General features: G+C 38.0%; 2 protein-coding genes across 2 annotated transcripts; both read left to right on the forward strand.

Moving 5' to 3' along the window:
* Positions 1 to 4,627: 4,627 nt before the first annotated feature.
* LOC135202903 (putative ankyrin repeat protein RF_0381) lies at positions 4,628 to 6,124 on the forward strand. The gene has a single exon (XM_064232355.1). It carries the CDS (start codon positions 4,628 to 4,630, stop codon positions 6,122 to 6,124), a length of 1,497 nt encoding a protein of 498 aa, XP_064088425.1.
* A 347-nt stretch (positions 6,125 to 6,471) lies between these two features.
* On the forward strand, positions 6,472 to 11,379 carry LOC135202904 (serine/threonine-protein phosphatase 6 regulatory ankyrin repeat subunit B-like). The gene has a single exon (XM_064232356.1). The coding sequence runs from the start codon at positions 6,472 to 6,474 to the stop codon at positions 11,377 to 11,379; it is 4,908 nt and encodes a 1,635-aa protein (XP_064088426.1).
* Positions 11,380 to 13,512: the final 2,133 nt, after the last annotated feature.

The following is a 13,512-nucleotide window of genomic DNA, read 5'->3' on the forward strand; positions in this document are numbered from 1 at the left end:
TTTTGGGTCTCCTACTCTCGAGGGGGAGGACTTGAAAAACCGGCAACAAAAAAAAAAAAAAAAAAAAAAATAAAAATAAAAATAAAAAATCAATAGTTTCCACAAAACATTAGGCAAGCAATATCAGTGAACTGCTTACTATTCATTGACTCTAATAAGAACAATTTGTAATCAAATTACTCAAACTGCAACAACAGATAACTCACAAAAGGGTTCAGTTACCACAAATCTGATTAAAAAAAAGAAATTTACAAATCACTAGTTGATTGTTTACGTTATTCGTGATAAACAAAATTTCTCAGACAAATTACTTGAATAACCTAAATTTAAACTACAGTGAATAAAAAAAAAAAAAAAAAACTTGTTTCAATGCGGGTTGACCAAATTTTCGCACCCAGACTGTTTAAATTCTTCACAAAGATCCTCACTGACAATCATTCACGATGGTCAGTAACTACTTTCCTCGTCTCCCTTGTCGCCAAGGAAGGATCCCAGCTGACCCTCCTTCCTCTCTCCACGTCGCCTTCCCTTTCCTCTTGAGGGAAGGGGAGGAGTGTCTCGCTACACTCCCTTGCTGTCGTCAGCCGCCATCCGACGGCTGTCAGCTGTTCTTAGCCTACAATCATTCTAACTTCTAACAGCTTGGTCTATACCGACGAAGCTTACAGCTCACACTCCCCCATCCATCCTGAAGGTGGACACTGTCTCCTTAACGGCTAGAGGGGCTAGGGGAAGGAGGAAAGTGCTCATCTCCTTCCGACTCATTCCCGCTCTTGAGGGGGGTGTGTGCTGTCCTGTATGGGGAGTCCCCTACTCCGACAGTCTCACTCTGCTACTCTTCAGGGGGTTGGGGGGGATAACTGGTATCCCTCCCCCTGCCCAACAAGGGTTTCCTTGTACTCGTGGGCCCATACAGCTGACTCCAGGCACTCTTCTTTCCACTTGGCGGGAAAGAATTTTGGCGGGCGTTCATTGCCGTCCGCCATCTTTGATCCGTTTCTTGACATCGCCGATGGTCTGCGAAGGCACTGCTGATCACTGTGCTGACGATCACCTCCTTCCACTTGCTATCGTAACCAGCGTCTGGCTGGTTTTAATTTGGGGAGTGCAAATCTTCTCTCCAATAATACGTCACTCGTCCTTTCTGTCTTTCCCTCGCTTATACACTGCATACAGTTTTTCTAATCTGTTGGCCGTTTTATGCACAGCATGTGTGTGCGTGTATTCGCCCGTTTCACGATGTCTCGCGCTCTGTATTGCAATATCGCATGCCGACTTTCTCCGCTATCTACCGCTCGTTACTTTGGCATTAGTTACGTGAAAGCAAGCTCAATTTGGCTTTAACGTATCACTTCGACGTCGGCCCTTTAGTGTTATTGTATCATATGACCGCTCCGTCGCGTATTTTCAGATCATAGACACTGAACAATTAGTCACTGAATCCGCGCCTTGCAAGACCCACAGATCGCTGTGTTTAATGTTAAATTAGCGCTTTGCAATGCACCCCGCACCTGACACCAAAATTATGACCCCGACCTGGGTTGCATGGGTCTCTTAAGTTACTGTGGGTCACGCAGAAATCAAACGCTCAGTGATTAATTTAACACCGGTCTTATATTCTAAATAGTTACACAAGGGCCCGAGTGAAATTGAACTTAATATCTATAGTACCGGCGGGATTGAGACCGAGCGAGGAAACCAGCAGAGGGCACGAGGGGGAACTACACGTCCACTTCATTGCTTGACCGACTGCTAACTGCCGCTAACTGGCTCCTTCAAAGGGACGCCTTGGTTTCCTGTCGTACCATACAACCTCCCCGATATTTTCCCTCCAGGATGTGATTGGTTCTGCCACCTCTCCTTAGGTCTATGGACCAATGGGTGCCAGACATAGGCGACGCTGAAAACCAACGAACTTTTCCGGGGGGAGGCTTGGGGGAGGTGACGCTCTTTTAAATATGAGAGAAAATGACCGTTGACATGCCCAGGCCTTTCTTGTGAGGCGTTCAGGGATCTTTGGGGAGTTCTTTATAAGCCCTCTAGAATGGTTTTATATATATATATATATATATATATATATATATATATATATATATATATATATATATATATATATGTATATATATATATATATATATATATATATATATATATATATATATATGTATATATATATATATATATATATATATATATATATATATATATATATATATATATACATATATATATATATATATATATATATATATATATATATATATATATATATATATATATATATATATATATATATATATATATATATATATATGGTTGGTTTCTTGTCTTTGTCATATCTTTGTACAAATGAATACATTTCTCTCTCTCTCTCTCAGGATACATCTCTCTCTCTCGTCTCTCTCTCTCAGCTCTCTCTCTCTCTCTCTCTCTCAGGCAAGTTGCCGTATTAGTATCATGTGAACTCTCTCGAGAGAAAGAGAGATTGAGAAGAGTTTCCAGCCCAGAGATTGGTTTATCAACAGCCAATCAGGAGCGTCGTAAGGGACTGGGCCTAGGCATTAGATGCACGGGTGATGTGAATGTACTACAGGCGTCCACTATTTTAAAAATGAGTATTGGAAAATAATGACTCACGAGCATTAAATTTGACACAAAACAGAATCAACTTCCAGGTACAAATAGTGAAATGCTCTGAACTGGCAATTGTCATGAACACAAATTCATACTAAAATCATAAATCGCAAACAATATCTCAAAGTCATAACTGGCAACATCTAACCGGGAAAAGAATTCGAAGAAATACTCTAAAAACGTCTCCAAGTTTGGCTCCTCAATGCTGATTTTGGCCAAAAAAACCTAAGGAAAAAAATAAAAACTACTGATGCTAGAGGGCTGCATTTTGCTATGTTTGATCACTGGAGGGTGGGTGATCAATATATCAATTTGCAGTCCTCTAGCCTCAGCAGTTTTGAAGGTCTGAGGGCGGACGGAAAATGTTCGGTTGGACAGACAAGGTCGTCTCAATAGTTGTCTCTGACAGACAACTAGAAGAAAAGCGAGACTTGACACTCTCCCTTGATCCTGATTAGAGAGGGGAGTGGTAGGAGTATGGATCCAGCTATAGTAGTATCTGTTTTCTGGTCAACTAACTGATTACCAAGAAGCTTTAAAAACTTGAAACTCAGAGGGTAGTGGATGACAAATGACAAATCAGATTTGACGTCATTCAATCAACCATGACTCAGAAATCATAGTCAGGTGAGTGACTAGCAGTCATGCAAGTCGCATGATTGGATAGAAGCAACTGAATATCACGAAGTCTCAGAGTTAAAGAAGACCAAACAATAAGAGATTCACAAGAAGTGTTCAACTGGACATTACAAAGAAGAGTGAAAGTACGGCTTGAAAAGGGTTACGTGATCAATAACCCTTACGAAGCCCTGGAGCATTTGCAGGAATATAGTCCTTAGGCAAGCGCGGGAACCTTTGAGGTCATTCACTGGTGAAATGGAAATCTAGGGTGAAAAGGTTTGAAAGGTGTAGCAGGAGGAAACCCTCAAAGCAGTTGCGCCATGACCATGAATCAATTGTTAGGAGAGGGTTTGGGGAAGTACGATGAATGAAAGAGACTATGAACCAAGGCACAGTAAACGGAATAATGACGAGAAATCAAGAGTCTGGAGCAGCGGTTCCAAAAGTAGTAACTTGAATGATTTACGGCCTTTGACGGGTCGTCGTTAATGTTAGCGACAGGGCAATTGAGACCTTTAGTCTTGTTTATTACTCAGAGCCTCTCTCTCTCTTTCTCTCGTTCTCTCTCAACACAAATTCACAGGAAGTCCACAACCCACACTCTCTTGTGTGTGTATGTGTGTGTGTGTGTGTATATATATATATATATATATATATATATATATATATATATATATATATATATATATATATATATTTTATTATATATATATATTATATATAACATATGGCATTTCTATCGAGGTAGTTTGTAGCGAGCGAAGAACGCATATGGAAGAGAGATGTCGCTCTTTCAAAACATGAAAAATAAATCAGGGGAAAATTACAATTCCTCCGCTACAACAATCGAGGGTATTTCAATTGCAAACAATTACAGCTCCTGTGGGGCCAAAGGTAACAAAACATCATATTCTTGGACACACTCTGGTGAAGGACTTTTGACACTAGGATTCAACACTACAATTTACCAGGATGCATAAAACTATATAACCTTTTTGTGATGTGGCAGACTAACAATTCCCTCTGCAGGTCCTGGGCACCTTCTGGATGTAGCCTACGAGGAAGATGCTGGGGCTATGACAGTGGCTGCGGCTGTGAAGACGTTCCAGGTACGTGCACATGCAGACAGCAGGTATCTTGTTGGAGCTGATAACCTTGCACCTTCAGGGATGTACCTCTATGGGAAGAAGTAGATCTTTAGGCATTCTAATTAGTGGATCATCCAACAGTTAGGTTGGGTTACGTAAGGTAATGTTGAACAGGTTAGGTCATTAGGTCAAGTTCAGAAACCTAGACCAGATGCCAAAAAAATACCGGAAGCATTAGATCTTATGTCACTCTTCATTTCAGAATTCACTGTTCATAAATAGCCATGGAGAAACTCAGAGAAACCGTTGCTAGCATAGATGCTATAGATGAAAATGGTTGCACGGCATTACACAGAGCTGTTGAATCCAACAATGTTAGTATAGTTCAGGAACTCATTGAGAATGGGGCTACAGTAGATGTTCATGACAATCAGCAAAAAACTCCTTTGCACCTTGCAACAATTAAGGGATATATTCCGATAATGAAAACTCTTATTCAAGCAAATGCAGATATATATAACATTGATACTTGTGGCAATATGGGTGTTTATGATGCAGCAGTGGGTGGGAAATGTGATGTCATCACAGTTCTGGTAGAGTCAGGGTTTGATGTAAACTGCAAAAATCAAAAAAGAAATACAATGCTTCATTTAGCAGCTTCTGAAGGTCACAGAGAATTAGTGCAACTCTTGATCAGTAAAGGGGCAAATGTCAATGACAAAAACAACAATGGTCTCACACCATTACATGCAGCTGTTCAATTTAACAATGATAGTGTAGTTCAGGAACTCATTGAGAGTGGGGCTAGAGTAGATGTTCATGACAATGAACAATGCACCCCTTTGTATCTTGCAATATATAGTGGATATTTTAAGATAATTAAAACTCTTGTCCAAGCAAAAGCTGATATATACTACGAAAATGAAACTTATAAAGATATGGGTGATCATAATGCAGCATTGGGTGGGAAATGTGATGTCATTAATGTTCTGTTAGAGTCGGGGTTTGATGTAAACTGCAAAACTAAAGAAGGAAATACAATGCTTCATTTAGCAACTTGGAAAGGTCACAGAGAATTAGTGCAACTCTTGATTAGTAAAGGGGCAAATGTCAATGACAAAAATAACATTGGTTGGACAGCATTACATGCAGCCGTTGCATTTAACAATATTAGTTTAGTTCAAGAACTCATTGAGAATGGGGCTACAGTAGATGTTCATAACAATAGTCAATACACTCCTTTGCATCTTGCAACATATTGGGGATATATTCCAATAATGAAAATTCTTATTCAAGAAAATGCTGATTTACACAATATCAGTACTTATGGCTGTATGGGTGCTCATGATGTAGCATTTGATGGGAAATGTGATATCATCCGAGTGCTGTTAGAGTTGGGGTTTGATGTAAACTGTAAATCTAAAAATGGAAATACATTGCTTAATATAGCAGCTTCAGAAGGTCACAAAGAATTAGTGCAACTCTTGATCAGTAAAGGGGCAAATGTCAATGACAAAGGCTACATGGGTTGCACACCATTACATGCAGCTGTTCAATCAAACAATGTTAGTGTAGTTCAGGAACTCATTGAGAGAGGGGCTACAGCAGAGGTTCATGACAATCAACAATGCACTCCTTTGCGTCTTGCAACAATTAGGGGATATATTTCGATAATGAAAACTCTTATTCAAGCAAAAGCTGATATATACTACGAAAATGAAACTTATAAAGATATGGGTGATCATAATGCAGCATTGGGTGGGAAATGTGATGTCCATTAATGTTCTGTTAGAGTCCGGGGGTTTGATTGATGAAACTGCAAAACTAAAGAAAGGTAAATACAATGCTGTATTTCATTTAGCAAACTTGGAAAGGTCACATGAGAATTTAGTGTCAACTCTTGATTAGTAAAGGGGCAAATGTCAATGAACAAAAACTAACATTGGTTGGACCAGCAATTCACTGTCATCCGTTGCATTTAACCAATATTAGTTTTAGTTTCATGTAACTCAATTGAGAAGTTGGGGCTACAGTAGGAATGTTCATAACAAACTAGTACAATACCACCCTCCTTTGCATCTTGGCCAACATATTGGGGATAATGTTTAGAGAAAAAAAATTCCGAATAATGAAAATTCTTATTCAAGAAAATGCTGATTTACACAATATCAGTACTTATGGCTATATGGGTGCTCATGATGTAGCATTGGATGGGAAATGTGATATCATCCGAGTGCTGTTAGAGTTGGGGTTTGATGTAAACTGTAAATCTAAAAATGGAAATACATTGCTGAATATAGCAGCTTCAGAAGGTCACAAAGAACTAGTGCAACTCTTGATCAGTAAAGGGGCAAATGTCAATGACAAAGGCAACATGGGTCGCACACCATTACATGACGCTGTTCAATCAAACAATGTTAGTGTAGTTCAGGAACTCATTGAGAGTGGGGCTACAGTAGATGCTCATGACAATGAACAAAACACTCCTTGGCATCTTGCTACATATTGGGGATATATTCCGATAATGAAAACTCTTATTCAAGCAAATGCAGATATATATAATATTCGTACTTATGGCCATATGGGTGCTCATGATGCAGCATTTGGTGGGAAATATGATGTCATCACAGTTCTGTTAGAGTTGGGGTTTGATGCAAACTGCAAATCTAATGCAGGAAATACAATGCTTCATATAGCGGCTTGGAGAGGTCACAGAGAATTAGTGCAACTTTTGATCTCTAAAGGGGCAGATGTCAATGACAAAAATAACATTGGTTGGACAGCATTACATGAAGCTGTTGTATCTAACAAGGTTAGTTTAGTTCAATACCTCATTGAGAGTGGGGCTAAAGTAGATGTTCATGACAATCAACAAATCACTCCTTTGCATCTTGCAACATATTTGGGATATATTCCGATAATGAAAACTCTTATTCAAGCAAATGCTGATATACACAACATCGATACTTGTGGCAAAATGGGTGCTCATGATGCAGCATTGGGTGGGAAATGTGATGTCATTAATGTTATGTTAGAGTCGGGGTTTGATGTAAACTGCAAAACTAAAGAAGGAAATACAATGCTTCATTTAGCAGCTTTAAATGGACACAGAGAATTAGTGCAACTCTTGATCTGTAAAGGGGCAAATGTCAATGACAAAGGCAACAAGGGTCGCACAGCATTACACAACGCTGTTGAATCTAATAATGTTAGTGTTGTTCAGGAACTCATTGAGAGTAAGGCTTCAGTAGATGTTCAAGACAATCAACAAATCACTCCTTTGCATCTTGCAGCATATTGGGGATATATTCCGATAATGAAAACTCTTACTCAAGCACAAGCTGATATTTATAATACTGACATATGTGGCAATATGGCTGCTCATGTTGCAGCTAAATACGGAAAAAAAGATGCTTTAGAGTATCTTTTAGGATTAGGGTTTGATGTAAAATGCAAAACCAAAAAAGGAAACACATTCCTTAATTTAGCCTCTTCCAAAGGTCACAGAGAATTAGTGCAATTCTTGATCAGCAAAGGTGCAAATATTAACGACAAAGGCAATTATAGTTACACGGCATTACATTCAGCTGTTCAGTCTAGCAATGTTAGTTTAGTTCAATACCTCATTGAGAGTGGGGCTAAAGTAGATGTTCATGACAATCAACAATGCACTCCTTTACATCTTGCAACAGGTTGGGGATATATTCAGATAATGGAAACTCTTATTCAAGCAAATGCTGATATACACAATATCGACACTTGTGGCAAAATGGGTGCTCATGATGCAGTATTGGGTGGGAAATGTGATGTCATTATTGCTCTGTTAGAGTCGGGGTTTGAAGTAAACTACAAAACTAAAGAAGGAAATACAATGCTTCATTTAGCGGCTAAGAAAGGTCACAGAGAATTAGTGCAACTCTTGATCTGTAAAGGGGCAAATGTCAATGACAAAGGCTACATGGGTCGCACAGCATTACACAACGCTGTTGAATCTAATAATGTTAGTGTTGTTCAGGAACTCATTGAGAGTAAGGCTTCAGTAGATGTTCAAGACAATCAACAAATCACTCCTTTGCATCTTGCAACATATTGGGGATATATTCCGATAATGAAAACTCTTATACAAGCACATACTGATATTTATAGTACTGACATATGTGGCGATATGGCTGCTCATGTTGCAGCTAAATACGGAAAAAAAGATGCTTTAGAATATCTTTTAGGATTAGGGTTTGATGTAAAATGCAAAACCGAAAAGGGAAATACATTGCTTAATTTAGCCGCTTCGAAAGGTCACAGAGAATTAGTGCAACTCTTGATCAGCAAAGGAGCAAATATAAATGACAGAGGCTGTTATGATTACACAGCATTACATTCAGCCGTTCAGTCTAACCATGTTAGTTTAGTTCAATACCTCATTGAGCTTGGAGCTGAGGTAGATGCTGAAAACGATGTGCTACAAACTCCTTTGCACATTGCAGCAATGATGGGGCATTTGACCCCACTGAAAACACTTATTCAAGAAAATGCTTTTATTTATAGAATAGATATGTGGGGTAATACATGTGCTCATGATGCAGCCTTTAAAGGGAGATGTGATGTTATAGAGAATATTACAAAGTCGGGGTTAGATGTAAACTACCCAACCAAAATGGGAATTACATTGCTGCAATTAGCGGCTTATAAAGGTCACCTTGAATTAGTGAAACTCTTGATCAGTAAAGGGGCAAATGTGAATGACAAGGACATATATGGTTATACGGCATTAGATGTAGCTGAAGAATCGAGCAATGAGAGAATAGTTCAATACCTCACTGAATCTGGGGCTATGGCAGATGATCATGGGAATAAACCACCTGCTCAGCATTTAGCAGCGTTAGGAGGAGACTTCGTAGTATTGCAATCACTCAGGCAGGATAATACTGATATATATAATTTACCAAATTATGGCGATATGGGATCTCATGCAGCAACTATTCACGGGGAATATAAGATAATTGAGTTTATGTTAGAGTCGGGATTTAATGTAAACCGCAAAACTAAAGAAGGAGATACAATGCTTCATTTAGCGGCTTTAAATGGACACAGAGAATTAGTGCAACTCTTGATCAGTGAAGGGGCAAATATCAATGACAAAAACAACAATGGTCGCACACCATTACATGCAGCTGTTCAATATAACAATGATAGTGTAGTTCAGGAACTCATTAAGAGTGGGGCTAAAGTAGATGTTCATGACAATGAACAATGCACCCCTTTGTATCTTGCAATATATAGTGGATATTTTAAGATAATTAAAACTCTTGTCCAAGCAAAAGCTGATATATACTACGAAAATGAAATTTATAAAGATATGGGTGATCATAATGCAGCATTGGATGGGCAATGTGATGTCATTATTGTTCTGTTAGAGTCGGGGTTTGATGTAAACTGCAAAACTAAAGAAGGAAATACAATGCTTCATTTAGCGGCTTGGAAAGGTCACAGAGAATTAGTGCAACTCTTAATCTGTAAAGGGGCAGATGTCAATGACAAAAATAACATTGGTTGGACAGCATTACATAATGCTGTTGCATCTAACAATGTTAGTTTAGTTCAGGAACTCATTGAGAGTGGGGCTACAGTAGATGTTCATGACAATAATAACTGCACTCCTTTGCATCTTGCAACAGGTTGGGGATATATTCCGATAATGAAAACTCTTATTCAAGCAAATGCAGATATATATAACATTGATACTTATGGCAATATGGGTGCTCATGATGCAGCATTGGGTGGAATATGTGATGTCATCTCAGTTCTCTTAGAGTCGGGGTTTGATGTAAACTGCAATACTAAAGAAGGAAGTACAATGCTTCATTTAGCGGCTTTAGAAGGTCACAGAGAATTAGTGCAACTTTTGATCAGTAAAGGGGCAAATGTCAATGACAGAAACTCCATTGGTTGGACAGCATTACATTACGCTGTTGCATCTAATAATGTTAGTGTAGTTCAGGAACTCATTGAGAGTGGGGCTACAGTAGATGTTTATACAATTGAACAGTACACACCTTTGCATCTTGCAACAGGCTTGGGATGTATTCCAATAATGAAAACTCTTATTCAAGCAAATGCAGATATATATAACATTGATACTTATGGCAATATGGGTGCTCATGATGCAGCATTGGGTGGGAAATGTGATGTCATTAATGTTATGTTAGAGTCGGGGTTTGATGTAAACAGCAAAGCTAAAGAAGGAAGTACAATCCTTCATTTTGCGGTTTTAAAAGGTCACAGAGAATTAGTGCAACTCTTGATCAGTGAAGGGGCAAATGTCAATGATAAAGGCAACATTGATCGCACACCATTACATGTCGCTGTTCAATCTAACGATGTTAGCATAGTTCAGGAACTCATTGAAAGTGGGGCTACAGTAAATGTTCATGACAATAATAAATGCACTCCTTTGCATCTTGCAACAGGTTGGGGATATATTCCAATAATGAAAACTCTAATTGAAGCACATGCTGATATTAATAGTACTAACATATATGGCAACATGGCTGCTCATGTTGCAGTTACATACGGAAAAATAGATGCTTTAAAGTATCTTTTAGGATTGGAGTTTGATGTAAAATGCAAAAACAATGAAGGAGATACATTGATTCATTTAGCGGCTTGGAGAGGTCACAGAGAATTAGTGCAATTCTTGATCAGTAAAGGGGCAAATGTCAATGACAAAAGCAACGATGGTTGCACACCATTACACAACGCTGTAAAAACTAATGATGTTAGCATAGTTCAAGAACTCATTGAGAGTGGGGCTACAGTAGATGCTCATGACAATAATCAATGCACTCCTTTGCATCATGCAACAGAACGAGGATATATATCTATGATGAAAATTCTTATTCAAGCAAATGCTAATTTACACAATATCAGTACTTTTGGTAATATGGGTGCTCATGATGCAGCATTGGGTGGGAAATGTGATGTCATCACAGTACTGTTAGAGTCGCTTCTTGTTCTCTGCTTAGTTATGACTAAAGTCTAAGCATTTACTTTGACACTGAATCTATGTCTATTGGCTCACAAAAGTGAGCCTGAGAGCAGTCTTTCTCGTAATGAATAACTTCAGCCCTTGTTAAAGAATCACCCCTTGCTCAGAAAGCTCGATCAAAATACGTCATTCTTCAAATTTTATTGCAATTCTGTAATCACAGTTTCGTAGTCACCACTGGGTTCTCTCTCTAGGGACCTATTTCTATGACTTATTATTATTATTATCATTATTATTATATATTTGGAAGATGAAACCTATTCATATGGAACAAGATGCCCACCGCAGGAGCCACTGACTTGAAATTCAAGGTTCTATATAATACGATGGTCTTCGCCAGGAATAAGAAGAAGAAGAAGAAGAAGAAGGAAGAGGAAGTAAAAGGAAATCCAGACAAAAGAGGTAGACCTCACTTACAACAGAAGAGCAAAAAAATGAGTAAGTAAGAAGTGAACAAAAGGAGGCACCGAGGCCATCTGCAGGTGAGTATGATCAGTCACAGGTGAAAACTCGAACGGAATTTCACGTCAAGGATTCAAGGATGAGCTCACGACCTTGTTTCAAAGCCAGTTTGACCCAGATCAAGGCAATGGCCCTCGATAGTCTCAGCAGCGGCAGCAGCGACGAGAAGTGACACCCAGGAGTGCCAGAGGAACCAACCAGAGGCAGTCACTCGCCACAGAGGGTCAGTGAACAGCAGCGGAAACTCTGATGTCAGGGACTGGCATTAGTAACATTTCCTTTCCCTCACAGCGACCGTTTCTGTCAGCTGAGTGATCGATCGATCGATCACACGGCTTTAGCTGCTGGTGCTCACACACGGTCGCAGTCCCTTAGCTCCTGTAAGTATTATTATTATTATTATTATTATTATTATTATTATTATTATTATTATTATTATTATTATTATTATTATTTTATTATTATTATTATTATTATATTTGGGAGATGAGGAATAAGCCTATTCGTCTTGAACAAGCCCAACAAAGGGGACCTTGACTTGGAATTATTATTATTATTATTATTATTATTATTATTATTATTATTATTATTATTATTATTATTATTATTATTATTATTATTAAAACGATTTGTGTTTGACGAACAATAAGACATTTACTGGTTGCATGATATATATATATATATATATATATATATATATATATATATATATATGTATATATAAATATATATATATACATATACGATATATATATATATATATATATATATATATATATATATAATATATATATATATATATATATAATGAAGAGGACAGCGAGAAGACTGGCGATCATTTCTTCTTTTTATTGACACCTACGTTTCGGGAATCCTTTCCCATCTTCAGGGCTATAAATAGAATTAATTTTACAATATTAAAAAATGTGCTAAAATAACCTAATAATTATAAGAAATATAGTTTGTCATTAAGCTAAAAGAAAAATAAAAACCACAAAGTGACTAAGCTAAAACTAAATTAAAACACTGAATTACTTAGTAAAATAACATATCCAAAAGCAAAACGAAAAATAAAAATTGAAAAAACTGAAAAAATAAACAAAGACACCATTCTGCCAGACTTACTGTTAAGAGGTTTGGTTGTTAACTGATGGAAAATAGCATAGTCAAAAGGCGATGTTGGAGGAATCAAAAACAAGGGGGAAAGAGAGAGAGAGAATGTGAGTAACAGGCAGTTAAGCAATATGTAACGGTGTGGAGGTAGTTTGGTTGTTTAAGGTAGGAGACAGTTTCTTGATGTAAAGCGATTCTAAAAGAAGGAGCGAAAGACAATCAGCAGTTTGACATAGTATTTTGAAATTATTGTACATAACGTCAGTTTTGCATGAATTTGCATGGTTCCTTATGGCCGAAAATTCTTTTGCTCCTTCTTTTAGAATCGCTTTACATCAAGAAACTGTCTCCTACCAGACTTTCCAACTTCTGGCAAGCATGGGAGGAAAGAGGAGCAGATCCCTGGTCGATTCAGCTTCTCAAGGAGGGATACAAAATCCCTTTCTTGAAAAAATCCCCTTTAGCAGAAAGACCGATCGATCTGTCAGCGAGATACAGAGAGGAAGCCAAGATCCAAGCAATACAACAAGAGGTTTCTATGTTGCTTCAGAA

This window comes from Macrobrachium nipponense, chromosome 33 (genome assembly GCF_015104395.2).
Source record: "Macrobrachium nipponense isolate FS-2020 chromosome 33, ASM1510439v2, whole genome shotgun sequence".
In the NCBI taxonomy this organism is placed as follows: domain Eukaryota; kingdom Metazoa; phylum Arthropoda; class Malacostraca; order Decapoda; family Palaemonidae; genus Macrobrachium; species Macrobrachium nipponense.

Bases quoted from the DNA above. Each gene is read 5' to 3' on its own strand.
- LOC135202903 (XM_064232355.1), top strand. From the start codon at position 4,628: ATGGAGAAACTCAGAGAAACCGTTGCTAGCATAGATGCTATAGATGAA.
- LOC135202904 (XM_064232356.1), top strand. From the start codon at position 6,472: ATGAAAATTCTTATTCAAGAAAATGCTGATTTACACAATATCAGTACT.